Raw genomic sequence first — 24,785 nt, 5'->3', positions numbered from 1 at the left:
AATTGTTACTGATTTGGTCTGACTGCACTTGTCATCTGTTATGTGTGCCTGTTGCGTGAGCCACGACTGTCTGTGTGTCCTACATAACAAGAGTGTGCCCCCACTTTCTCCCCATTCCCAGTGTTTCAGTCTGAATCTTGTGTCCTTCCTTCCGGCAGGTGGCAGCGGAGGGATGCCCAAGAAGTTTCAGGGAGAAAACAGTAAATCAGCAGCTGCCAGAGCTCGGAAAGCAGAGCAGAAGGCAGCAGCAGACGCAAAGCGGCAGCAGGAGCTTGAAGACGCCTACTGGAAAGATGACGACAAACACGTGGCGAGGAAAGAGCAGCGGAAGGTGCGTTACCTGATCTCAAACCTTCACCAATCTCGCACTTAGTATCTTCTGTTCCAGGCTGAGTATTTGATTGGTACTGAGCCCCAAACTGATGAGCAAGAGCCCAGTTTCCAGTCTGTGTTGAGTTAACTGATCTCACCCAGTGTGGTACAGTCCCCATCAAACACACCCAGGGCAGGTACAGCACAGGTTAGATACAGAGTAAAGCTCCCTCTACACTGTCCCCATCAAACACACCCAGGGCAGGTACAGAACGGGGTTAGATACAGAGTAAAGCTCCCTCTACACTGTCCCCATCAAACACACCCAGGGCAGATACAGAACGGGGTTAGATACAGAGTAAAGCTCCCTCTACACTGTCCCCATCAAACACTCCCAGGGCAGGTACAGCACAGGTTAGATACAGAGTAAAGCTCCCTCTACACTGTCCCCATCAAACACTCCCAGGGCAGGTACAGCACAGGTTAGATACAGAGTAAAGCTCCCTCTACACTGTCCCCCATCAAACACACCCAGAGCAGGTACAGAACGGGGTTAGATACAGAGTAAAGCTCCCTCTACACTGTCCCGATCAAACACACCCAGGGCAGGTACAGCACAGGTTAGATACAGAGTAAAGCTCCCTCTACACTGTCCCCATCAAACACTCCCAGAGCAGGTACAGCCTGGGTTAGATACAAAGAGAGTGCAGCACTGTCGGAGGTACCGTCTTTTGGATGAGACATTAAACTGAAGCCCCATTTGCATTCTTGGATGGAAGTAAGAGAACTCACGGCACGATTTCAACGAAGAGCAGAGGAAATCTCCCTGGTGAGTTCAATATTTATCCCTCACCAACAACACCAAAGCATTTGTTCAGTTTCTGTCTGTGGGATCTTGCTGTGCACAGATTGGCTACCGTGGGTGCATTGCATGACAGCAACTGCACTTTAAAAGTGAGTTCTTGGCTTCGAAGTGCTTTGGGACATCCCAAGGTTGAGAGGTGCTACTGTATATAAATGTAAGCTCTTTCGTGTTAGCTGCAGTGTATTTTTAGCACAGGATCTCTGTGGCATACAAGCACCCAGGAGGCAGCCCATCTGAAGCATTGGTAGGCAGAAGGCAGTTCAGAAAACCCACTGCTGCAACTATCGGATCCGCAGTATGGTTAACTGCAGGTCAGTTTATGCACATTTGCAGCTGCAGGTAACTGCCACTGGGTGGCAGCACCGCTCCAAGTATTGATGATGTTGGCAGGGAATACTGTTCCTGATCATCATTCCCATCTCCCAAGCATATGGAAGAATTCCTCAGTACAGCGCTTTTTTTCCTGTGGGAGCTCGGATACGGTTCTATAGCATCTTGCCCTTGACGCCCATTTTGCATCAGTGAGCTGGGACAACAGCAACAACTTATATTTATAAAACTCTCAAGGCACTTCACAGGAACATTTTAAGACAAAATTTAACACTGAACCACATAAGGCGATATTAGGTCTGATGACAAAAAGCTTGATCAAAGAGGTTTTAAGGAGTGTCTTAAAGGAGGAAAGTGAGGTGGAGAGGTTTAGGGAGGGAATTCCAGAGCTTGGGGCCGAGGCAGCTGAAGGTGCGGCCGCCGGTGGTGGAACGATTAAAATCAGGGCTGCTCAGGAGTCCAGCATTAGAGGAATGCAGAGATCTCAGAGGGTTGTAGAATTGGAGGAAGGTACAGAAATAGGGAGGGGCGAGGCCATGAAGGGATTTCAAAACGAGCATGAGAATTTTAAAATCAAGATGTTGCTTGACCAGGAGCCAGGGTACGTCAGCGAGAACAGGGGTGATAGGGGAACAGAACTTGGTGCGAGTTAAGACATGGGCAGCAGAGTTTTGGATGACCTCAAGTTTATGGAAGGTAGACTGTGGGAGACGAGTCAGGAATGTGTTGGAGTAGTCAAGAGGCAACAAAGATGTGAATGAAGGTTTCAACAGCAGATCGACTGAGACAGGGGTGAAGTCGGGCAATGTTACAAAGGTGGAAATAGGCAGTCTTGGTAAGGAGTGATGTGATCAGAAGTTCATCTCGGGGTCCAATCTGACTCCAAGGTTGCAAACAGACTGGTTTTGTCTTAGACTGTTGCCAGGGAGAGGGATGGAGTCGGGAGCTAGGAAACGGAGTTTGGGGTGGGAACTGAAAACAATGGCTTTAGTCTTCCCAATATTTAACTGGAGGAAATTTCTGCTCATCCAGTAATGGGATGTCAGATAAGTAGTCTGACAATTTAGCAACAGTGGAGGAGTTGGGAGAGGTGGTGGTGAGGCAGAGCTGGGTGTCGTCAGCATACATGTGAAAAGTGGCATTGTGTTTTTGGATGATGTCGCAAAGGGCAGCATGCAGATGAGAAATAGGAGTGGGCTGAGGATAGATCCTTGGGGAACATCAGAGGTAATGGTGTGGGAGTAGGAAGAGAAACCATTGCAAGTGATTCTCTGGATATGTTTCGATCGAGAAGAATGGAACCAGGTGAGAGCAGTCCCCCCAGCTGGACGACAGTGGAGAGGCGTTGAGGAGGATGGTTTGGTCAGCTGTGTCAAAGGCTGCAGACAGGTTGAAAAGGACAAGAAGGGATAGTTTACTTTTGTCACAGTCACATAGGATGTCATTTGTGACTTTGATAAGAGCTGTCTCCGTACCGTGACAGGGCAGAAAGCTGACTGGAGGGATTCAAGTATGTAGTTCTGGGAAAGATGGGAATGGACTTGGGAGGCAACAGTTCATTCAAGAACTTTGGAGAGAAAAGGGAGTTTGAAGGTTGGAACTTGAGTGGAATCGGAATATTCAGTCATTGCGGGCATTGCAGCTGGGTCCCACCCTGTCCTCGATGTCCATAGACACACTTTCAAGCAGAGGTCATGGGGCAGTGATCAGGAGCAGGAACCCTGGCTGATTTCCCCTCTCATTGGTTAGACTCTCACCTGGAGTAACTGCGTTCAGCTTTAGGCATCACACCTCCGGTTTTTATAGATCAGGCTTGGAGGGAGTGCAGTGCAGATCCACCAAACTGTTCCATTCAGTCGAATGGAATCGGAGTGGGAATTTATCTGCACTCCCTCAGGCTTGAAAGCAAGAGCAGAGGAGAGCAACTGTCCCAGCAAACCAGATAGAGCACTGTGCAGCATGAACTGGCTCCATGTTACATTAAGGAGCCAGTGCTGTACCTCTGTAACCTGTGTCACTCCTGAATTTTTCAGGAAGCTGCCCCCTTCCACTCCTTGTTATACTAATGAGCTTTGACCGGTGCTTTTCCTTAATCACTCCAGCGTCTTGGGTTTTAAGAAGCGGTGAATCCAAGAGAGGAGTCTCGTGTTACGTCCAAGCTTTTGTGCAATTGATCCTTCCCTTCATGAATATACAATGCAGATTCCAACAAACCCTCTCCACATTTCCTCTTCAACAAATTAAAAAGGTGCAATCCAACCCAGACTGGGCACTCTGCCCTTCTAAAATCGCTAACCCGTCCTCAGGCTCCACATTCCTACTTGTAGATCCCATCACCCACCAAGTTAAAATTCACCCTTGAAGTATCCAACCCCAGTTTTTTTTCCTTAAAGAAAGACGTGCATTTATCAGAGTCATAGAGAGATACAGCACCGAAACAGGCCCTTTGGCCCAACGAGTCCACGCCCGCTATCAACCACCCATTTATACTAATCCTACATTAATCCCATTTTCCCTCTCATATCCCCATCTTTCCTCAATTTTCCTACCACCTACCTACACTAGGGGCAATTTACAATGGCCAATTTACCTATCAACCCGCAAGTCTTTGGCATGTGGGAGGAAACCGGAGCACCCGGAGGAAACCCACGCGGTCACGGAGAACTTGCAAACTCCGCACAAGCGCCTCAGACAACCTCAGTTCATCCTAAAGTACTTTACAACCAATTAAGTACTTTTTCAAAGTGTAGCCACTATCGTAATGTAGGAAATGCAGCAGTCAGTTTGCGCACAGCAAGCTCCCATACACAACAAAGCAATAGTGACAGAAATATCTGTTTTAGTGATAAGTATTGTCCAGGACATCAGGGAGACCTCCCCTGCTGCTCTTTAAAATAGTGCCCTGTGATCTTTTACATCCATCTGAGAGGGCAGATGAGGCCTCGGTTTAAGATCACTCCTGAAAGCCAGCACCTCTGACAGTGCAGCACTCCCTCAGTACTGCACTGGGAGTGTCAGCTTGGATTATTGTCTCATGTCTGGAGTGGGGCTTGACTCAGAGGCAAGAGTGCTACCCACTGAATCTAGCTGAATTTGGACAAGTAAGATGAAATGCATCTAAAATGGGTAGAGCAATGATTCTAGAGAGGCAATTGGAAGAGCTGGATGTCGCAGTGAGTTGGACACTGACCTTTCACCTTGGAGTCCCGAGCTCCAAACCAGTCCACACTGCTGTTGTGAAATGTCTCTCTGGAGGTAAGAGCACAATGTGAAATGAGTTTGGACAGTCACACCTACATCACAGTTCCCACATACAAGGATTTAATACCAAATTGTCAATCTTACTCCGGGAGATTGAGGTAAGGCTGGTACATAAACTGCAGAATGTCTCACGGGCAATTGGGAATGGCTGCTTTCAGCCAGGCACTAAGACACATTGAGATTGATAGGAAGGAGCTTTACTCTGTATCTAACCCCTGTGCTGTACCTATCCTGGGAGTGTTTGATGGGGACAGTGTAGAGAGAGCTTTACTCTGTATCTAACCCCTGTGCTGTACCTATCCTGGGAGTGTTTGATGGGGACAGTGTAGAGAGAGCTTTACTCTGTATCTAACCCCTGTGCTGTACCTATCCTGGGAGTGTTTGATGGGGACAGTGTAGAGAGAGCTTTACTCTGTATCTAACCCCTGTGCTGTACCTATCCTGGGAGTGTTTGATGGGGACAGTGTAGAGAGAGCTTTACTCTGTATCTAACCCCTGTGCTGTACCTATCCTGGGAGTGTTTGATGGGGACAGTGTGGAGGGAGCTTTACTCTGTATCTAACTCCGTGCTGTACCTGCCCTGGGAGTGTTTGACGGGACACTGAGTGCCTGAGGTGGAAAGTGTTCCATTCCCAGCATTGACATCTCTCGTGTTGATGAGTACAGACAGAGGTTAGGGCAGATCAGTGGTGCTTTATGAGGGAGAGAGCTTCAGATGCCCTGTTTTTAATTGAAAGTACAATTGAATTTACAGCACAGAAACAGGCCATACGGCCCAACTAGTTGATGCTGGTGTTTATGCTCCACATGAGTCTCCTCTCACCCCTCTCCATCTTATCCTATCAGCATATCCTTCGATTTCTTTTGCCCTCATGTGTTTATCCAGTTTCCCCTTAAATGTATCTGTTATTCAGCTCAACCACTCCCTGTGGTAGCGAGTTCCACATTCTCACCACTCTCTGGGTGAAGAGGTTTCTCCTGAATTCTCTGTTGGATTTATTACTGACTATCTTATATTCTGGTCTCCCCCCAAAAGTGGAAATACCTTCTGTACATCTGCCTTAAATAAGATCTAAAACCTGATGTCTTTTGGCTCTTTATTTCTACCTTTGTCACTTGGTACTGTTTGGCGTTTTAAGACCACCTGAGCCCTCCATCAAGCCCTAAGGTCATGTGAGGTGTACCGGGTCCAGTGACCTTTTTCATGGGCATTGATCTCTTTCTCTCTATCGCAGCACTGCCCTTTGTCTTGTTAGCTGATTGGCATTTTGATCTTTTTCCTTTTGACCTTGGTCATAGGTTGAAAAGGAGAAGAAGCGAGTGGAACAGCTGGAGCGCAAGAAAGAGACCCAGCGGCTGCTCGAAGAGGAGGGCAGCAGCACGAAACCGAAAATCTCCAAACCAGTAATGCCAGCCAAGATAACACGAGCTCAGATCGAGGAGACAATTAAAAAGGATAATATGGGGCAAAGCACAGAGGAAGTAAAAGGTATCTCAGTAGCGGCTGGGACAGATCTCATGCTGCGCTCTCAGCCATGGGTTTGGCAGTCCCTTTTTGGAACAGTTGTGACACGGCCTGTCAAGATATTAAAAAAAGATCTCTATTTGTCTCTTTAAGATGATCACTTTTTTGAGCCAAGGTTTTGGTCACTCTCCTAATGTCTCCTTTGACTTGCCGTCAAACTTTGATAGACTACCTCCTCGTGAAAAGCCTTTGGACGTTTTAGTATATTCAAGGCGCTATAATAATGTAAGTTGTTCAGGCTGTTTTCTCAAGCCCGGACTTGGTCTGGGTGGATTTGAGTTCGGGTCCCAGAGCTGAAGAACCAGTGTATACCACACAGCACAGTTCAGTCAGACCTCAGAGGCAGCTTCACCTCCTCTCTTTGGTCTGGGCTACCTCAGTACCCAGGACCATTTCATCCTTCATGTTGAATCATTTATCGAGCTGTATTTAAGCACATGCCTCCAGATCCACTAGAGGAACATAGTTTCTGAGATTCCTCAGCTGATTAACCTCTGCAAACGATAGACAAAGCTGGATAGATGACCCAGTTTGAGGAGAATAGAGCGAGAGTTACTCTGTGTCTAACCGGTGCTGTACCTGCACTGTGAGTTCTTTCCCAACACTAACATCCCTCGCCAAGATCAACACAAAATTAACTCATGCAGCCAAGCAAGCAAGGGAATTTTGTGTCTTTTTAAAGTGACCTGTTGAGGACAGGCTCTCATTGTTGGAATGTGGTGAATTTTGAATTGCAGGGAAACAGATGAGCCACCTAGAGATGCCACTGGAGGAGAATATTAACCGTATTGTACCCGAGGAGGGTCAGGTTGATGCCAGGACCATTGAGGATGCCATCGCTGCCCTGAGGTGAGTGGAACAACACTTGTGTTTGTCGGGTGAATTAGACCAGGGTCTGCAATATCCTCCATGGCTTTAGATATCTCATGTCAAGTAAGCGAGGGAAGCAGCACAGATGAGAATCCGCCTCAAACAGTTCACCAATCAGACAAAGCTCAAAGGTTTTGGAGACGGGAAAAGGACATTAGTCCCAACCAGCCTGCCCTGATCTCACAGATTAACTCCACCTACCCACCTTCTCCCCTCCGTCCCGCCGCCTCCCCGCGTCTATCCGTCCCGCCGCCTCCCCGCGTCCCTCCGTCCCGCCGCCTCCCCGCGTCCCTCCGTCCCGCCGCCTCCCCGCGTCCCGCCGCCTCCCCCCGTCCCTCCGTCCCGCCGCCTCCCCGCGTCCCTCCGTCCCGCCGCCTCCCCCCGTCCCTCCGTCCCGCCGCCTCCCCCCGTCCCTCCGTCCCGCCGCCTCCCCCCGTCCCTCCGTCCCGCCGCCTCCCCCCGTCCCTCCGTCCCGCCGCCTCCCCCCGTCCCTCCGTCCCGCCGCCTCCCCCCGTCCCTCCGTCCCGCCGCCTCCCCCCGTCCCTCCGTCCCGCCGCCTCCCCCCGTCCCTCCGTCCCGCCGCCTCCCTCCGTCCCGCCGCCTCCCCCCGTCCCTCCGTCCCGCCGCCTCCCCCCGTCCCTCCGTCCCGCCGCCTCCCCCCGTCCCTCCGTCCCGCCGCCTCCCCCCGTCCCTCCGTCCCGCCGCCTCCCCCCGTCCCTCCGTCCCGCCGCCTCCCCCCGTCCCTCCGTCCCGCCGCCTCCCCCCGTCCCTCCGTCCCGCCGCCTCCCCCCGTCCCTCCGTCCCGCCGCCTCCCCCCGTCCCTCCGTCCCGCCGCCTCCCCCCGTCCCTCCGTCCCGCCGCCTCCCCCCGTCCCTCCGTCCCGCCGCCTCCCCCCGTCCCTCCGTCCCGCCGCCTCCCCCCGTCCCTCCGTCCCGCCGCCTCCCCCCGTCCCTCCGTCCCGCCGCCTCCCCCCGTCCCTCCGTCCCGCCGCCTCCCCCCGTCCCTCCGTCCCGCCGCCTCCCCCCGTCCCTCCGTCCCGCCGCCTCCCCCCGTCCCTCCGTCCCGCCGCCTCCCCCCGTCCCTCCGTCCCGCCGCCTCCCCCCGTCCCTCCGTCCCGCCGCCTCCCCCCGTCCCTCCGTCCCGCCGCCTCCCCCCGTCCCTCCGTCCCGCCGCCTCCCCCCGTCCCTCCGTCCCGCCGCCTCCCCCCGTCCCTCCGTCCCGCCGCCTCCCCCCGTCCCTCCGTCCCGCCGCCTCCCCCCGTCCCTCCGTCCCGCCGCCTCCCCCCGTCCCTCCGTCCCGCCGCCTCCCCCCGTCCCTCCGTCCCGCCGCCTCCCCCCGTCCCCCCGTCCCGCCGCCTCCCCCCGTCCCGCCGCCTCCCCCCGTCCCGCCGCCTCCCCCCGTCCCGCCGCCTCCCCCCGTCCCGCCGCCTCCCCCCGTCCCGCCGCCTCCCCCCGTCCCGCCGCCTCCCCCCGTCCCGCCGCCTCCCCCCGTCCCGCCGCCTCCCCCCGTCCCGCCGCCTCCCCCCGTCCCGCCGCCTCCCCCCGTCCCGCCGCCTCCCCCCGTCCCGCCGCCTCCCCCCGTCCCGCCGCCTCCCCCCGTCCCGCCGCCTCCCCCCGTCCCGCCGCCTCCCCCCGTCCCGCCGCCTCCCCCCGTCCCGCCGCCTCCCCCCGTCCCGCCGCCTCCCCCCGTCCCGCCGCCTCCCCCCGTCCCGCCGCCTCCCCCCGTCCCGCCGCCTCCCCCCGTCCCGCCGCCTCCCCCCGTCCCGCCGCCTCCCCCCGTCCCGCCGCCTCCCCCCGTCCCGCCGCCTCCCCCCGTCCCGCCGCCTCCCCCCGTCCCGCCGCCTCCCCCCGTCCCGCCGCCTCCCCCCGTCCCGCCGCCTCCCCCCGTCCCGCCGCCTCCCCCCGTCCCGCCGCCTCCCCCCGTCCCGCCGCCTCCCCCCGTCCCGCCGCCTCCCCCCGTCCCGCCGCCTCCCCCCGTCCCGCCGCCTCCCCCCGTCCCGCCGCCTCCCCCCGTCCCGCCGCCTCCCCCCGTCCCGCCGCCTCCCCCCGTCCCGCCGCCTCCCCCCGTCCCGCCGCCTCCCCCCGTCCCGCCGCCTCCCCCCGTCCCGCCGCCTCCCCCCCGTCCCGCCGCCTCCCCCCGTCCCGCCGCCTCCCCCCGTCCCGCCGCCTCCCCCCGTCCCGCCGCCTCCCCCCGTCCCGCCGCCTCCCCCCGTCCCGCCGCCTCCCCCCGTCCCGCCGCCTCCCCCCCGTCCCGCCGCCTCCCCCCCGTCCCGCCGCCTCCCCCCCGTCCCGCCGCCTCCCCCCCGTCCCGCCGCCTCCCCCCCGTCCCGCCGCCTCCCCCCCGTCCCGCCGCCTCCCCCCTCCCCCCGTCCCGCCGCCTCCCCCCGTCCCGCCGCCTCCCCCCGTCCCGCCGCCTCCCCCCGTCCCGCCGCCTCCCCCCCGTCCCTCCGTCCCGCCGCCTCCCCCCGTCCCGCCGCCTCCCCCCGTCCCTCCGTCCCGCCGCCTCCCCCCGTCCCTCCGTCCCGCCGCCTCCCCCCGTCCCTCCGTCCCTCCGCCTCCCCCCGTCCCTCCGTCCCGCCGCCTCCCCCCGTCCCTCCCTCCCCCCGCCTCCCCCCGTCCCTCCCTCCCCCCGCCTCCCCCCGTCCCTCCCTCCCCCCGCCTCCCCCCGTCCCTCCCTCCCCCCGTCCCCGCGTCCCCCCGTCCCGCCGCCTCCCCCCGTCCCGCCGCCTCCCCGCGTCCCTCGATCCCACTACCCCAAATTAAGGGTACTAGAAAACAAGTTGGTAGAAGTCCTGCTTCAGCTGTGCAGAGCCGTGGTTAGACCACACCTGGAGTAATTCTGGGCACCACATTTTAGGAAGGACGCATTGGCCTTGGAGGGAGTGCAATGTAAATTTACTAGAATGATACCTGGGCTCCAAGGGTTGAGTCACCCTGCCTGTGCTGGCTCTTTGAAAGATCTATTCAATTCATCCCACTCCCTGTTCTTTTCCCATAGCCCTGCAAATTTTTCCTCTTCAAGTATTTATCTAATTCCCATTTGAAAGTTACTATTGAATCTGCTTCCACCGCCCTTTCAGGCAGCGCATTCTGGATCACAGTAACTCGCTGCACGAACAAATTTTTCACGTGGAGTTTTTGCCAATTATCTTCAATCTGTGTTCTCTGATTACTGATCCTCCTGCCAGTGGAAAAGTTGCTTATTATTTACTCCAGCAAAATCCCAAATAACTTTGAATGCCTTAATTAAATCTCCCCTTAATATTCTCTGCTCTAGTTCGAGCTTCTCCAATCTCTACACATAACTGAAGTCCCTCATCCCTGGTACCATTCTAGTAAATCTCCTCCGCACCCTCTGCAATCTTGACATCCTAAAGTGTGGGGCCCAGAATTGAGCACAATACACCAGCTGAGGCCTTATCAGTGTTTTATAAAGGTTTAGCATCATTTCACGCTTTTGTGCTCTATTCCTCTATTAATAAAGCCAGTGATCCCATATGCTTTTTTTTAGCAGCCTTCTCAACTTGTCCTGCCACCTTTGAAGATGTGTTTACATACCCTCCTAGGTCTCCCTCTTCCTACACCCACCCTTTAAAATGGTGCCATTGAGTTTATGTTGCTTCTCCTCATTGTTTCTTCCAAAATGCATCACTTCGCATTACTCTGCATTAAATTTCTGTTGATTACACCAATCGGTCTGAATCCTCCTGAAGTCTGTTACTAATCTCCCGCTGTGATCCCAGTGACTCCCCTGAGGACCTGGAGACCGGGTTTCCTGATTCCGCGCTCCCTAGTCTGTTATTTTCCGGTGTACTAAATGGAGGTAAAAGTAGCAATCAGCAAGCCGCAGGCACGGACTGTAGCTACACAGTGTTGGCTAATTTTCTGTGACTTATTAACGGCAGAAACTTCGCACACTCACACGGTGACATATGCGGACATTCACATAGTTGCGCACACATACTCAGACTCACGCTTGCACCCTTGCATGCATATATTTACTTGCACACTAACGTGCACACTTTCACACTTGTGATCGCACCCTCACATGCATATGCACGCACACTGACAACACACACTCGTGCACACAAGTTCATACGAACACTTGTCTATGCAGATGCATGCTGGCCCTCGCGCGTAAACATTTGCACACACGCTTGTGTACATACATACCCTCGCGCGCACACATTCACGAACTTACATACACACATGCACACTTGCATATGCATTTATTGTTACCACTCTGGTTTCAGCACGGGCCAGAGTGTGGATCATCACCCTGAGCGGCGGTTACGAGCTGCTTTCGCTGCCTTCGAAGAGGTCACCTTACCACGGTTGAAAAAGGAGAATCCCAACATGCGCTTGTCTCAGCTCAAGCAGATGCTAAAGAAGGAGTGGATGAAGTCACCCGAGAACCCCTTGAACCAACTCCACGGGGCCTACAATACCAAGTAGGATCAAGCGAACAAGCTGAGAGGAAACGTCTCTTGTGAACTTTAACCTAAGCGTGAACTTTGACCCAGTAGCGTGAACGTTAATCAATTGGGTATCGTCATTTCAAAAAATGATACAGCATAAAATAAAGGAAACTGCGTCACAATCCCCTTAAACATCAGTTTACAGCCCAGACATCCTTTGCTGTGAAGCTTCGACCAGTGCATTTGTATCTGCCAAGCCTCCCTCTTTTCCACCCCCCCCTCCCCCCCGGCTAAAACACCCCACTCACCTCCACCCTCAATCCCCACACCACAAGCACCAGCACTGGTTTCAGACACAGAGGGATTTCCCTTGGCAAAGTACAGGTTAAACTCAAACTAGGAGATTTGTCTGCACTCGCACAAGGCCTCTGGGGTGACAGAGGGATTGAGGTAGGGGATGGGTGGGGAACGGGGTTAAGGGTAGGTCGGGAAAAGGAGAAGTAGACTAGGTAAAAGAGGGAGGATTGGTTCTGCATTATGACTGACCCGTAAGTGACAAAGTTAAAGGAATTGACCTGCGTCATGATACGTGTGGTCTAGTCCAACGCAAGCTCCCATTTTAAAGACAAACTTGGGCAGATGCTGGGGGCTCAGATGGTCAGCAGGTGGTTAGTGTGAGGGGGGGAATCAGGATGCAGTCAGGTGGGAACAGGTGGTGGTTGGTGTCGGTGGGTTCAGGGGTCAACAGGTGGTCAAGTAAAGGGAGTTCAGGGGTCGAAGTTGCTGAAGTTTGGTTTTAGTTGAAGTGTTCAGTAGGGGGATGCACCATGAGCTTTCTGTGCAGTGGGTTGCAGTGTGAAATCGGCGAGGGAACCTCCTTGTAAAGCTTGTACAAGATTGGTTCATTGGCCCCTTTGCAATCCCTTCCCAGACATTGAGGCTGAACACTGTCTCCCTGGGACTCCACTTGGTGAGGCAAGGGAGGGTTGTAGATTCTGAATCTGTGTGTGAGGTCTGTGTTTTTCAGATCAGTCACCATTAGCTGTGTCAGGGAGGGAGTGGGAAATGAGGGTGAACGTTTTGAGTTCTGAATGGTTCTTTGCCAACGCTGAGAATTTATTAGCATCCTAACTCACTCGCCAACCATGGGACATGAGAGGATAGTGGTGAGTGGTGTGTACTCTATGTTTCAGGTTCAAGATGAGGCTAGTCCAAGGTCAAACCTGCGTCCGAAACTACGAGTGACCAAATCCCTTCGGAGTGTAACCCACCTGTCCCGATTTGGCTGAGCATCCTGACTGCCTTTAACTGTTGTCCTGACCTGCCCCCAGCGCTACACCACTCCACCCCCCCCCCGCCCCCCCCGCCCCCCAACAAAACCAGTGTTACTGAATCTAAGTTGCACCTGTTGGGTGTAATTTTTTTGCTATGTTAGTCCCCAAGCATGCTGCATCTTTTTGTGACTCTGGATTTAAATCTCTTTGTAAGAACGCTGTTGAGGAGCAGAGAACAGCAGCACGGATACGAGGAGCAGACGTTGGTGAGTAACCAGCCCACAAATTCATTGGTGTTGCCAAAATCCAGAATGCAGCAGGCTCGCGCAGGATGAGGTGATTGCATTTGTCCAGAGTCCGGAACATCTTTTGCTGGGAGAGGGAGAGCAGAGAGCTTGGAGAATGTTTGGTGTGAGTGGGTTCCTTAATGAAATTAAATACTAAATTGAACAAATTCATCTTTGTGTGTGGTTTGTCATGATGTATGGTCCTAAATAAAAAGGCACTTAAAATCTAACACAAACAAAACTTTGTCACAATCTTCAGCCCTAATCAGAAGGCTGTCTGGAGTATTTTTGTAATCATCAAGGTGGGGGATGCTGCTGCAACAGAATGGAACACTTTCCCGTTTCAGGAGTCCAGTGTCCCATCAAACACTCCCAGGGCTGGTACAACATGGGTTAGATACAGAGTAAAGCTCCCTCTACACTGTCCCATCAAACTCTCCTAGAGCAGGTCCAGCATGGGTTTAAAAAATGGGGTTAGATACAGAGTAAAGCTCCCTCGAAACTGTCCTCATTAAACACTCCCAGGGCTGGTACTTCATTGATTCCATACCTCCTCCACACACACACAGACACAACAGATGTACATGGAGCTGCTGCTGTAGGGATCTTCCTGCTCTGAGTAAAAAAAAACTGGGTTAGATATAAAGTGAAGTTGCATTCCGCAGAGGATGGGAATAGAAAAGTGGGAAAGAATGTCTTTTGAGTTGTTCTGCAGAATTCTTTTAAACCAATCACATTCTCTGGTCCAAATACAGAATAGCTGCTTTTTGGTTCACATGTGAGTCCTTTTGCCCTCATTGCTGCCCTCATGTTTCATGACCTGGAACTAGCTGACTGTGAATGAGACATCGGGAAAGAAAAAGGCCAGAAAATATCTCCATTCATTCTTAGAGATGTATGCCAGGACATTGCCTGAGGTGTAGATATAAAACGTGATATGATTTGCCAGCACGCTCCGAGTTAAAAGTGGACCGCTGAGCAGAATGGGAAGTGACAGGCTTGCTGTGAGATACTTGGCTGATACCTTCCTTTCCACTACAAACCCCGTCAAGCAGTCACAAAGTCAGGCTTCAGCTGGCACCTGTCTGCTCGCTACTGACCCCTGGTAGCAAGTGTGCCCATTCATGGGTGTTGGGTGAGGGCGGGATTGGGCTCTGCTGTGATGCTACCCATAGCCAAATAGTCTGACACTCAGGTTGCACATGAGGCTTTGCCACTTTGGTGAGTTATCACCTGACAGTTAGTGCCTTTGACACCAAACTGAGCAAGAGTCATCTCTGATATGATCATTGCATAGAGATAGCCCTTTGCACCTCATTCCAGGATTTATTAAATCTATTGGCACGCTATTCAAAACCATTGACTCTCAGCTTGGCTCAGTTGGTAGCACTCTTGTCCCTGGTGTCCTGACCAATATTTATCCCTCAACCAACATCACTAAAATGGATTATTTGGTTAATTATCACATTGCTATTTGTGGGATCTTGCTGCGTGCAAACTGGCTGCCATGTTTCCGACATTACAACAGTGACTACATTTCAGAAATACTTCAAAGTTGTGAAAGGTGCTATAGAAATGGAGGTTTTTGTTTAAACAAAGAAAAGAACAAAGAACAAAGAAAATTACAGCACAGGAACAGGCCCTTCGGCCCTCCAAGCCTGCGCCGATCCAGATCCTCTCTCTAAACATGTCGCCTATTTTCTAAGGTTCTGTATCTCTTTTCTTCCTGCCCATTCATGTATCTGTCTAGATACATCTTAAAAGACTCCATCGTGCCCGCATCTACCACCTCCGCTGGCAATGCGTTCCAGGTGCCCACCACCCTCTGCGTAAAGAACTTTCCACGCATATCCCCCCTAAACTTTTCCCCTTTCACTTTGAACTCGTGTCCTCTAGTAATTGAAACACCCACTCTGGGAAAAAGCCTCTTGCTATCCACCCTGTCTATACCTCTCATGATTTTGTACACCTCAATCAGGTCCCCCCTCAACCTCCGTCTTTCTAATGAAAATAATCCTAATCTACTCAACCTCTCTTCATAGCTAGCGCCCTCCATACCAGGCAACATCCTGGTGAACCTCCTCTGCACCCTCTCCAAAGCATCCACATCCTTTTGATAATGTGGCGACCAGAACTGTACGCAGTATTCCAAATGTGGCCGAACCAAAGTCCTATACAACTGTAACATGACCTGCCAACTCTTGTACTCAATGCCCCGTCCGATGAAGGAAAGCATGCCGTATGCCTTCTTGACCACTCTATTTACCTGCGTTGCCACCTTCAGGGAACAGTGGACCTGAACACCCAAATCTCTCTGGACATCAATTTTCCCCAGGACTTTTCCATTTACTGTATAGTTCACTCTTGAATTGGATCTTCCAAAATGCATCACCTCGCATTTGCCCTGATTGAACTCCATCTGCCATTTCTCTGCCCAACTCTCCAATCTATCTATATTCTGCTGTATTCTCTGACAGTCCCCTTCACTATCTGCTACTCCACCAATCTTAGTGTCGTCTGCAAATTTGCTAATCAGTCCACCTATACTTTCCTCCAAATCATTAATGTATATCACAAACAACAGTGGTCCCAGCACGGATCCCTGTGGAACACCACTGGTCACACGTCTCCATTTTGAGAAACTCCCTTCTACTGCTACTCTCTGTCTCCTGTTGCCCAGCCAGTTCTTTATCCATCTAGCTAGTACACCTTGGACCCCAAGCGCCTTCACTTTCTCCATCAGTCTGCCATGGGGAACTTTATCAAACGCCTTACTGAAGTCCATGTATATGACATCGACAGCCCTTCCCTCATCAATCAACTTTGTCACTTCCTCAAAGAATTCTATTAAGTTGGTAAGACATGACCTTCCCTGCACAAAACCATGTTGCCCATCACTGATGAGCCCATTTTCTTCCAAATGGGAATAGATCCTATCCCTCAGTATCTTCTCCAGCAGCTTCCCTACCACTGACGTCAGGCTCACCGGTCTATAATTACCTGGATTATCCCTGCTACCCTTCTTAAACAAGGGGACAACATTAGCAATTCTCCAGTCCTCCGGGACCTCACCCGTGTTTAAGGATGCTGCAAAGATATCTGTTAAGGCCCCAGCTATTTCCTCTCTCGCTTCCCTCAGTAACCTGGGATAGATCCCATCCGGACCTGGGGACTTGTCCACCTTAATGCCCTTTAGAATACCCAACACTTCCTCCCTCCTTATGCCGACTTGACCGAGAGTAATCAAACATCTGTTCCTAACCTCAACATCCGTCATGTCCCTCTCCTCGGTGAATACCGATGCAAAGTACTCGTTTAGAATCTCACCCATTTTCTCTGAGTCCAAGCATAACATTCCTCCTTTGTCCTTTAGTGGGCCAATCCTTTCTCTAGTTACCCTCTTTCTCCTTATATATGAATAAAAGGCTTTGGGATTTTCCTTAACCCTGTTTGCTAAAGATATTTCATGACCCCTTTTAGCCCTCTTAATTCCTCGTTTCAGATTGGTCCTACATTCCCGATATTCTTTCAAAGCTTCGTCTTTCATCAGCCGCCTAGACCTTATGTATGCTTCCTTTTTCCTCTTAGCTAGTCTCACAATTTCACCTGTCATCCATGGTTCCCTAATCTTGCCATTTCTATCCCTCATTTTCACAGGAACATGTCTCTCCTGCACGCTAATCAACCTCTCTTTAAAAGCCTCCCACATATCACGTGGATTTACCTTCAAACAGCTGCTCCCAATCTACATTTCCCAGCTCCTGCCGAATTTTGGTGTAGTTGGCCTTCCCCCAATTTAGCACTCTCCCTTTTGGACCACTCTCGTCTTTGTCCATGAGTATTTTAAAGCTTACGGAATTGTGATCACTATTCCCAAAGTAGTCCCCTACTGAAACTTCAACAACCTGGCCGGGCTCATTCCCCAACACCAGGTCCAGTATGGCCCCTTCCCGAGTTGGACTATTTACATACTGCTCTAGAAAACCCTCCTGGATGCTCCTTACAAATTCTGCTCCATCTGGACCTCTAACACTAAGCGAATCCCAGTCAATGTTGGGAAAATTAAAATCTCCTATCACCACCACCCTGTTGCTCCTACATCTTTCCATAATCTGTTTACATATTTGTACCTCTATCTCACGCTCGCTGTTGGGAGGCCTGTAGTACAGCCCCAACATTGTTACCGCACCCTTCCTATTTCTGAGTTCTGTCCATATTGCCTCACTGCTCGAGTCCTCCATAGTGCCCTCCTTCAGCACAGCTGTGATATCCTCTTTGACCAGTAATGCAACTCCTCCACCCCTTTTACCTCCCTCTCTATCCCGCCTGAAGCATCGATATCCTGGGATATTCAGTTGCCAATCATGCCCTTCCCTCAACCAAGTCTCAGTAATAGCAATAACATCATACTCCCAGGTACTAATCCAAGCCCTAAGTTCATCTGCCTTACCGACTACACTTCTTGCATTAAAACAAATGCACCTCAGACCACCAGTCCCTTTATATTCATCATCTGCTCCCTGCCTGCTCTTCCCCTTAGTCACACTGACTTCATTATCTAGTTCCTTACAGGCTTTTGTTACTACCTCCTTACTGTCAACTGACCTCAATTGGTTCCCATCCCCCTGCCACATGAGTTTAAACCCTCCCCAACAGCGTTAGCAAAAGCACCTCCAAGGACATTGGTTCCAGTCCGGCCCAGGTGTAGACCGTCCAATTTGTAATAGTCCCACCTCCCCCAGAACCGGTCCCAATGTCCCAAAAATCTGAACCCCTCCTTCCTGCACCATCTCTCAAGCCACGCATTCATCCTGACTATTCTTTCATTTTTACTCTGACTATCACGTGGCACTGGTAGTAATCCTGAGATTACTACCTTTGAGGTCCTACTTTTTAACTTGGCTCCTAACTCCCTAAACTCTGCATGTAGGACCTCATCCCATTTTTTACCTATATCATTAGTGCCTATGTGCACAATGACTGGCAACGTGCAGTGTAAATACAGGGTTGTTGTTTTCTTTACTCTTGAGCTGAGCTGGGGTGATGTTGAGTAGTGAGCACAGTGTTTAGAACACTGGAGAGAACAGAGATCGTAGAGTAGCCCAACCACCATCAGGAAACACACACTCTCTCTCTCTCTCTCTCTCTCTCTCTCTCTCTCTCTCTCTCTTTCTCTCTCTCTCTCGCTCTCTGTCTCTCGCTCTCTTTCTCTCTCTGTCTCTCTCTCTCTCTGTCTGTCTCTCGCTCTCTTTCTCTCTCTCTCTCTCGCTCTCTGTCTCTCTCTCAGGAGCCCAAAGTAGCCACTGGTTCAGAGCTCTGAAGAAAAGCAATTGCTTTACTCGCTTTGGAAATGTTAATAGTAATAAATAAAACTAAAGATAAATTTAAGGAATAAAGGGGTAAAGGTTTAAAGCACTAATTACTTTTCATTTTTAATTACATGAAATCTTTTAATTAAATAAAATGCACATATGTAACTTAGATGGGGCTAGCATAATTCATTAATGTTATCCGTAATAGCAAAATTATGTAACATTTAATAAGGATCAAATGGTTTGTTGAGGCACTGATTAAAAACAGCAGGCTTGGAGGAAGTGGCAGAAGGATGGAGATTCCATATTCACAAGCTAATAGTGTCTGCTTGGCTCAGTGAGTAGCACACTCACATTGAAGTTAGAAGTTTGTGGGTTCAAGCCCCACCGCAGAGACATGAGCACAAAATCTAGGCTGTTACTTCCAGTGCTCTATTGAGGGAGTGCTACACTCTCAGAGGTGATGCCTTACAGGTGAGACATTAAACATCTGCCCCCTCAAGTGGCCATCAAAGAACTCGGCGCTATTTTGGAGATGATCAGGGGAGTTCTCCCAGGTGTGCTTGTCAACAGTTATTCCTCTTCAAAACTACACTAAAAAGTATATCATTGACTCTTATCAGGCTTTCTAATGTCCTGAGCTGGTGAAAGGTGCTGTAGAAATTGAAGTTTATCCTTTCCTCAGGAGAGGAGACAAATAGTGAGATTATGGAGGGTTATGATTGATAGCTGCTGTTCAAAAAAAACCCATTTTTTCTTCTAGAAAGCTGTGCAGTGGGTAACATTAGTCCAAGCATGGTGCGGAATAAAGGTTGTATCCTTGACCTCTGCTCTGTTTTCTTTGTAAGAATTTCCACAGTGGGTAATAACTTCAGCTTCATTACGTCCTAGATGGAAAGTTCCCTTTCATTAACAGAGTGAATGCAGAGGGGATAATTTAAGACTATTGCTCAGAGCAAAACATACAAAGGCATCAAAAACAACTTGTTGTTGAATTGCGGGAACATAACTTTCCTTTTAAGAGAGAATGATCTGACACTGCGCCTTTCCCCAACTCTCATTTCAGTGTGGCTTGAACTGGTTAATAAGAATAGTTAGTCAAAGGATGGAGCTAGGATATTTATCACAAATTATGACAGACTTAAATCAATTGGAACCCTCTGATTAAGTATGAGGGTAAACTTCCTATTGTTGGCTCATGGGATTTGAACCACCCAGGATAATCCCTGACCTGTGCAGAGTTTGCTGCTCTGAGCCAGGGGAGCAGTTCCAGGGATTACAACTGTCGGTGTCATCTTAAATTACAGGTGCCACGTTCCAGATCGGGCTTAAAACCATGTTGTACTTGCCTTGGGAGTGTTTGATAGGGACAGTGTTGGAGCTTTATTTGGGACTTATATGCTCTATATGACTCGGTGCCAGACTGGGACCTATATATTCTATATGACTCGGTGCCAGACTGGGTAATCCATTTACTTAGTGAGACAAAGGCCAGAGGAAATAAAAATCAAATGGATCAAAAAAAAGGAGGGGATGTTTTGCAAGTGGGTGTTTGGGCATCATTTACCCCACCCACTCCTTTGGTGCTTTCCATTTCTCCACATCCCAAATGGTTTTATTTCTGAGGAGTTCTTGTTGGTCTGTGCTTGATCCCCAGCAATTAATTCCATTTTTGATGAATCATTGTGTGCAAGGATCAGTTGAAACCAGTGAAAGGAGGACATTTGACCCAGCCTCTAAGAGCAGCCTCTCCCCACATCAATAACTTCAGTCAGTAGGACTGCCTTCAGATGTGAGGTGGAGCAGAAGGCAGCCTCCTTGATCAGACACTGTCAACAGACTCGACTTTAAAGTCATCAAAAGATCCATTTGCAGCTACAGGACGTGTTTGTCGAAAGGTTTTCAGGTTACAGATCTATGAGAACTTGTGGAGATGAAAGGAGTTTTGTTCAGCACTAAGACTGGGTCAATAGAGCTTCCCTGGGGGAAAGCCGAAAGGAATGCACCTTTTCATTGCTAAATTTTCATTGCTCTTTCTGTAGTTTCTTTGTTGGCTGCATAAAGTGACAAAATGGTTCTCACCAAGAATGGAAATGGTTGGGAAATTCCCCTTGTCAAACACTGCTGTCAGTTACTGGGATCAATTTTAGTTAAGAGTGTGATTCTGATTTGAATTTGTTTCTCTCTGCCAAGTTGATTTTACCCGTTGTTCCTGGTGTAGATGCAGAGCTCTCGGGTAAACCATATCCAAGATCAGCATTGCAGTTAGACAGAACCAGCACATCCAGCCTCTCTAGAGAACCACACAAAGACATTGCAAACTGGAGCAGCCTTTCCAAGAACAACCTAATGAATGAATTCTTTCAAAGTCATTTAAACATTTCATTCACGAGGCTGTAAATAATGAATACTGAATTCCATTCTCCACTTGTCTGCTCCGATTAAAGTGCTAATAATTCTCACTGTTCGTAAAAGCCCTTCTTATTGATCAGCACACTGAACAATCTCGTCCTATTTGACAAGGTCGTGCAGTTACTGCTGAGCATTGAGTGAATTCCAGTTCATCTCCATTTTTCACCGGAATTTCATCCCTCTCCTCTCCAATTCTGGCCTCTCGCACATTGCCCACTCCATTCACAGTACCAGTGACGGCCATACCTTCAGCTGCTTGGGCCCTAAGCTCTGGAATTTCCTTCCTAAACCTCTCTGCCGTTCCACCTGCCCTCCTTTAAGCTGCTCCCTTTAACCTACCTCTTTGACCAAGCCTTTGGTCATCTGCCCTAGGTGGCTCAGTGTTAAAAGGCTATACAAATACAAGTTGTTGTTGTTTTTTGTAAAGCTTCCTCTCTCCTCCTTTACTACGCTCCTTAAAACCTACCTTTGTGATCAAGCACTATCAACATCCTAGGGGTTACCATTGACCAGAAACTGAACTGGAGTAGCCATATAAATACCGTGGCTACAAGAGCAGGACAGAGGCTAGGAATCCTGTGTCAAGTAACTCACCTGATTCCCCAAAGCCTGTCCACCATCTACAAGGCACAAGTCAGGAGTTTGATGGAATACTCTCCACTTGCCTGGATGGGTGCAGCTCCAACAACACCCAAGAAGGTCGACACCATCCAGGACAAAGCAGTCGGCTTGATTGGCACCCCATCCACAAACATTAACTCCCTCCACCACCAATGCACAGTGGCAACAGTGTGTACCATCTACAAGATGCACTGCAGCAACGCACCAAGGTTCCTGAGACAGCACCTTCCAAATCTGCGACCTCTACCACCTAGAAGGACAAGAGCAGCAGATGCATGGGAAGACGACCACCTGCAAGTTCCCCTGCAAGCCACACACCATCCTGACTTGGAACTATATCGCCGTTCCTTCACTGTCGCTGGGTCAAAATCCTGGAACACCCTTCCTAACAGCACTGTGGGTGTCCCTACCCCACATGGACTGCAGTGGTTCAAGAAGGCAGCTCACCACCACCTTCTCAAGGGCAATTAGGGATGGACACTAAATGCTGGCCTGGCCAGCAACGCTCACATCCCATGAATGAATAAAAAAAAGCTTTTGGTCGCCTGTGTTAATATCTAATATCCTGTTTCCGCTAGTGGCGAGCTTAATTACCAGGGGGCACAGATTTAAGGTGATTGGTAAAAGGATTAGAGGGGACATGAGGAAAAACTTTTTCTCCCAGAGGGTGGTGGGTGTCTGGAATTCACTGCCAGGAATGGTGGTGGAGGCAGAAATCCTCAATTCTTTTAAAAGGTACCTGGACCTGCACCTGAAGTGCTGTAACCGGCAAGACTATGGACCAGGTGCTGGAAGGTGGGATTAGATAGCGGCCAGTTTTTCGGCTGGCATGGCCTCCTTCTGTGCTGTAATATTTCTATGATTCTATGGTTCTATCTCCTTATGTGGCTCAGTGTCAAATTTTGTTTGATAATCACTTCTGTGAAGCACCTTGGGATGTTTTACTGCATTAAAGGCGCAAGATATTGTTGTTGTTATCCTTGGTTAGACCACACTCAGAGCACTGTGCCCAGTTGTGGTCTCCATTAATCCAATAAAGAATTCAAGAGAAACTGCTTTACCCAGAATGTACAACTCGCTACCACAGGGAGCATCTGAGCTGAACAGTATAGATGCATTTAAGGGGAAGCTAGATAGAGACATGAGTGAGAAAGGAATAGAAGGATATGCTGATTGGGTGAGGTAAGTTGGATGGGAGGAGGCTCGTGTGGAGCATAAACACAGGCATGGACTGATTGGGCTGAATGGTCTGTGTTTGTGGTGTAACTTCTATGTAATACAATACTGTTTACCGTTGACTCCCCAATCTGGCTGTTTCTGTTGTGGCTCAGTGGGTAGCACTCTTGTCTTTGAGTTAGAAGCTTGTGGCTTCAAATCCCACTCCAGGGACTTGATCCCATAATCCAGGCTGAGAGTCTCAGTGCAGAATTGAGAGAGTGCTGCACTGTTGGAGGTGTGATCTTCTGGGTGGGATGTTAAACTTGAGGCCTCTTCTCCCCTCCTGCCTAATGCTGGTCTTGACCCAACCAAACTCAACCTCCATACATGTACAGTAACTAACTCACTGGAGTGTAATTGTGAGGTGGTTGTGTCGATCTTGAGGCAGGGATGCTGAGATCAATTGTAGCAGTCACACTGCCCCTTGGCCTGGTTTCTGGGATCAGTCTTTCTTTGACAAGAAACTCTGAAGGATTCCTGTGATCTGGCAGTTAATGGCTGGTTGCACAGGTGCTGTGTGTTGTCACCCAGTTTATATTGCGGTTGTTGTGTTGTCACCCGGTTTGTATTTCTCCCGTGTCCTCTTGTGACCTTGGTTTCCAAAGGCAGTTCTTTTCTTAGATTTTGCTTCTCCATCAGTTTACGGCACTTGTCCATTATTCTCCCATCTGTCGTCCTTTCCCCACAGGGACACAATCTGCACAAGCAAACTAGTTCCCACCGCCAGAGAAATACTCAGCGTCTGAGTGAAGCGTGTGAAAAGTATTCTCAGAGAAAAGAAGGACAACAGAGAGATAGAGGGAGAAAGGAGAGAGAAAGTGGGAAGATGGAGAGAGAAGACGGAGAACACAGTAGGGAGATGGAGAATGGAGAGGGGGGGGGAGAAGAATGGAAAGAGATGGGCAGGAGCAGGATGAGGAGAGAGAGATGGACCGGGAAGAGAGGGGAAAGAAGGAACTGAGGAAGGTGGAGGAGAGAACGTAGAGGGGAGAGGAGATGGAAAAGGAAGAGAGGGAGATGGTGAGGAGAGAGACAGTGGGCAAGATTGAGGAACTGTGAGTGACTAGAGAAAGAGAGAAGATAACCCACACAAGAAGAGGAGTGGGAGCGATAACAGGGAGGGATTCTAAAGAGAAAAAGACAAGATGGAGAACATGAGTGACAGACGAAGAAGTAGAGAGGACTAAGAGAGGGGAGAAGGGAGGAGAGAGACAGTGGGCAAGATTGAAGAACAGTGTGAGTGACAGAGCCACATGTGGGAGTCAATGAAGCGATGGAGAGTTTGACAAACAGTGTGTAGGGGGAATAGTCAAGCATTGTTGACATTGCTGAGGAAAGCATCGACTATTTGACTGTATGAGATTAGCAAACTGAGCACGGAACTGAGACTGACCTATAGCTTGTTTCTATAGCTCTTAGGTTTAAAGGGATCAAAGGATATGAGGCAAAAGCGGGAACAGGTTACTGAGTTGAATGATCAGCCATGATCATAATGAATGGCGGAGCAGGCTCGAAGGGCCGAATGGCCTACTCCTGCTCCTATTTTCTATGTTTCTAATGCATGTGTGTCTCAGTACCATACCCTGCTGTAGGCCAATCTCAGGCATGATATTCCAGAGGATTCCTGAATTCCCAGAAAGCCTCTGCCATCCATAGTCTTTAGCAAGAGCCAATAGCAACCAAGTCAGATCTAGAGATCAAAAATAAAAGAAAGTGAGGGGCTGGTTGGCGAGGAGGAGGAGATATCCACTTTAAACTCGAGTCTAAAGAGCTGTGTGAAGAGTAGGTCTTCGATCAGAGTTGTCGGGGGAGACTGAAAAATAATAATTCTCATTTATTTACAGGAGTCCACAATCTGACTGCCCTGGAGAGTTGGCCATAGAAGCTATTTTAAGAACAACTAGGCACAGCACAAAAAGTTTAAAAGCAAATTCTGCCCCTTCCACCTTCCAACTTTCACTGGGTAGATCCTCATTGTTTAACCCATCATGTAAGCCATAGGAAATTGGAGCAGCTCTAAGCCATTCAGCCCCTCAAGCCTGCTCCACCATTCAGTACAATCATGGCTGATCTTCGACATC

General features: G+C 50.4%; 1 protein-coding gene across 2 annotated transcripts; it reads left to right on the top strand.

Annotated features, from left to right (window-relative positions):
- Nucleotides 1-138: 138 nt before the first annotated feature.
- On the top strand, nt 139-13,308 carry LOC137361116 (coiled-coil domain-containing protein 124-like). 2 transcript variants are annotated; one of them, XM_068026057.1, is made up of 4 exons: nt 139-331; nt 6,068-6,257; nt 7,031-7,142; nt 13,069-13,308. In XM_068026057.1, the coding sequence occupies exons 1-4, from the start codon at nt 173-175 to the stop codon at nt 13,187-13,189; spliced, it is 582 nt and encodes a 193-aa protein (XP_067882158.1). In that variant the 5' UTR covers nt 139-172; the 3' UTR covers nt 13,190-13,308. The 2 variants fall into 2 exon arrangements, with proteins under 2 accessions (XP_067882158.1, XP_067882156.1); XM_068026055.1 differs by having other exon boundaries at nt 140-331; nt 11,416-13,157.
- The last annotated feature ends 11,477 nt before the right edge of the window (nt 13,309-24,785 follow it).

The sequence above is a fragment of the Heterodontus francisci genome, unplaced genomic scaffold, assembly GCF_036365525.1.
Source record: "Heterodontus francisci isolate sHetFra1 unplaced genomic scaffold, sHetFra1.hap1 HAP1_SCAFFOLD_2324, whole genome shotgun sequence".
NCBI classification, from domain to species: domain Eukaryota; kingdom Metazoa; phylum Chordata; class Chondrichthyes; order Heterodontiformes; family Heterodontidae; genus Heterodontus; species Heterodontus francisci.
The sequence above is the reverse complement of the archived record's forward strand: the minus strand, read 5'-3'. Positions and strand labels throughout refer to the sequence as shown.

Coding starts and splice junctions, on each gene's coding strand:
- LOC137361116 (XM_068026055.1), top strand. CDS start 173: ATGCCCAAGAAGTTTCAGGGAGAAAACAGTAAATCAGCAGCTGCCAGA. Junction 332..6,067: donor CGAGGAAAGAGCAGCGGAAG/GTGCGTTACCTG, acceptor CCTTGGTCATAG/GTTGAAAAGGAGAAGAAGCG. Junction 7,143..11,415: donor GATGCCATCGCTGCCCTGAG/GTGAGTGGAACA, acceptor CTCTGGTTTCAG/CACGGGCCAGAGTGTGGATC.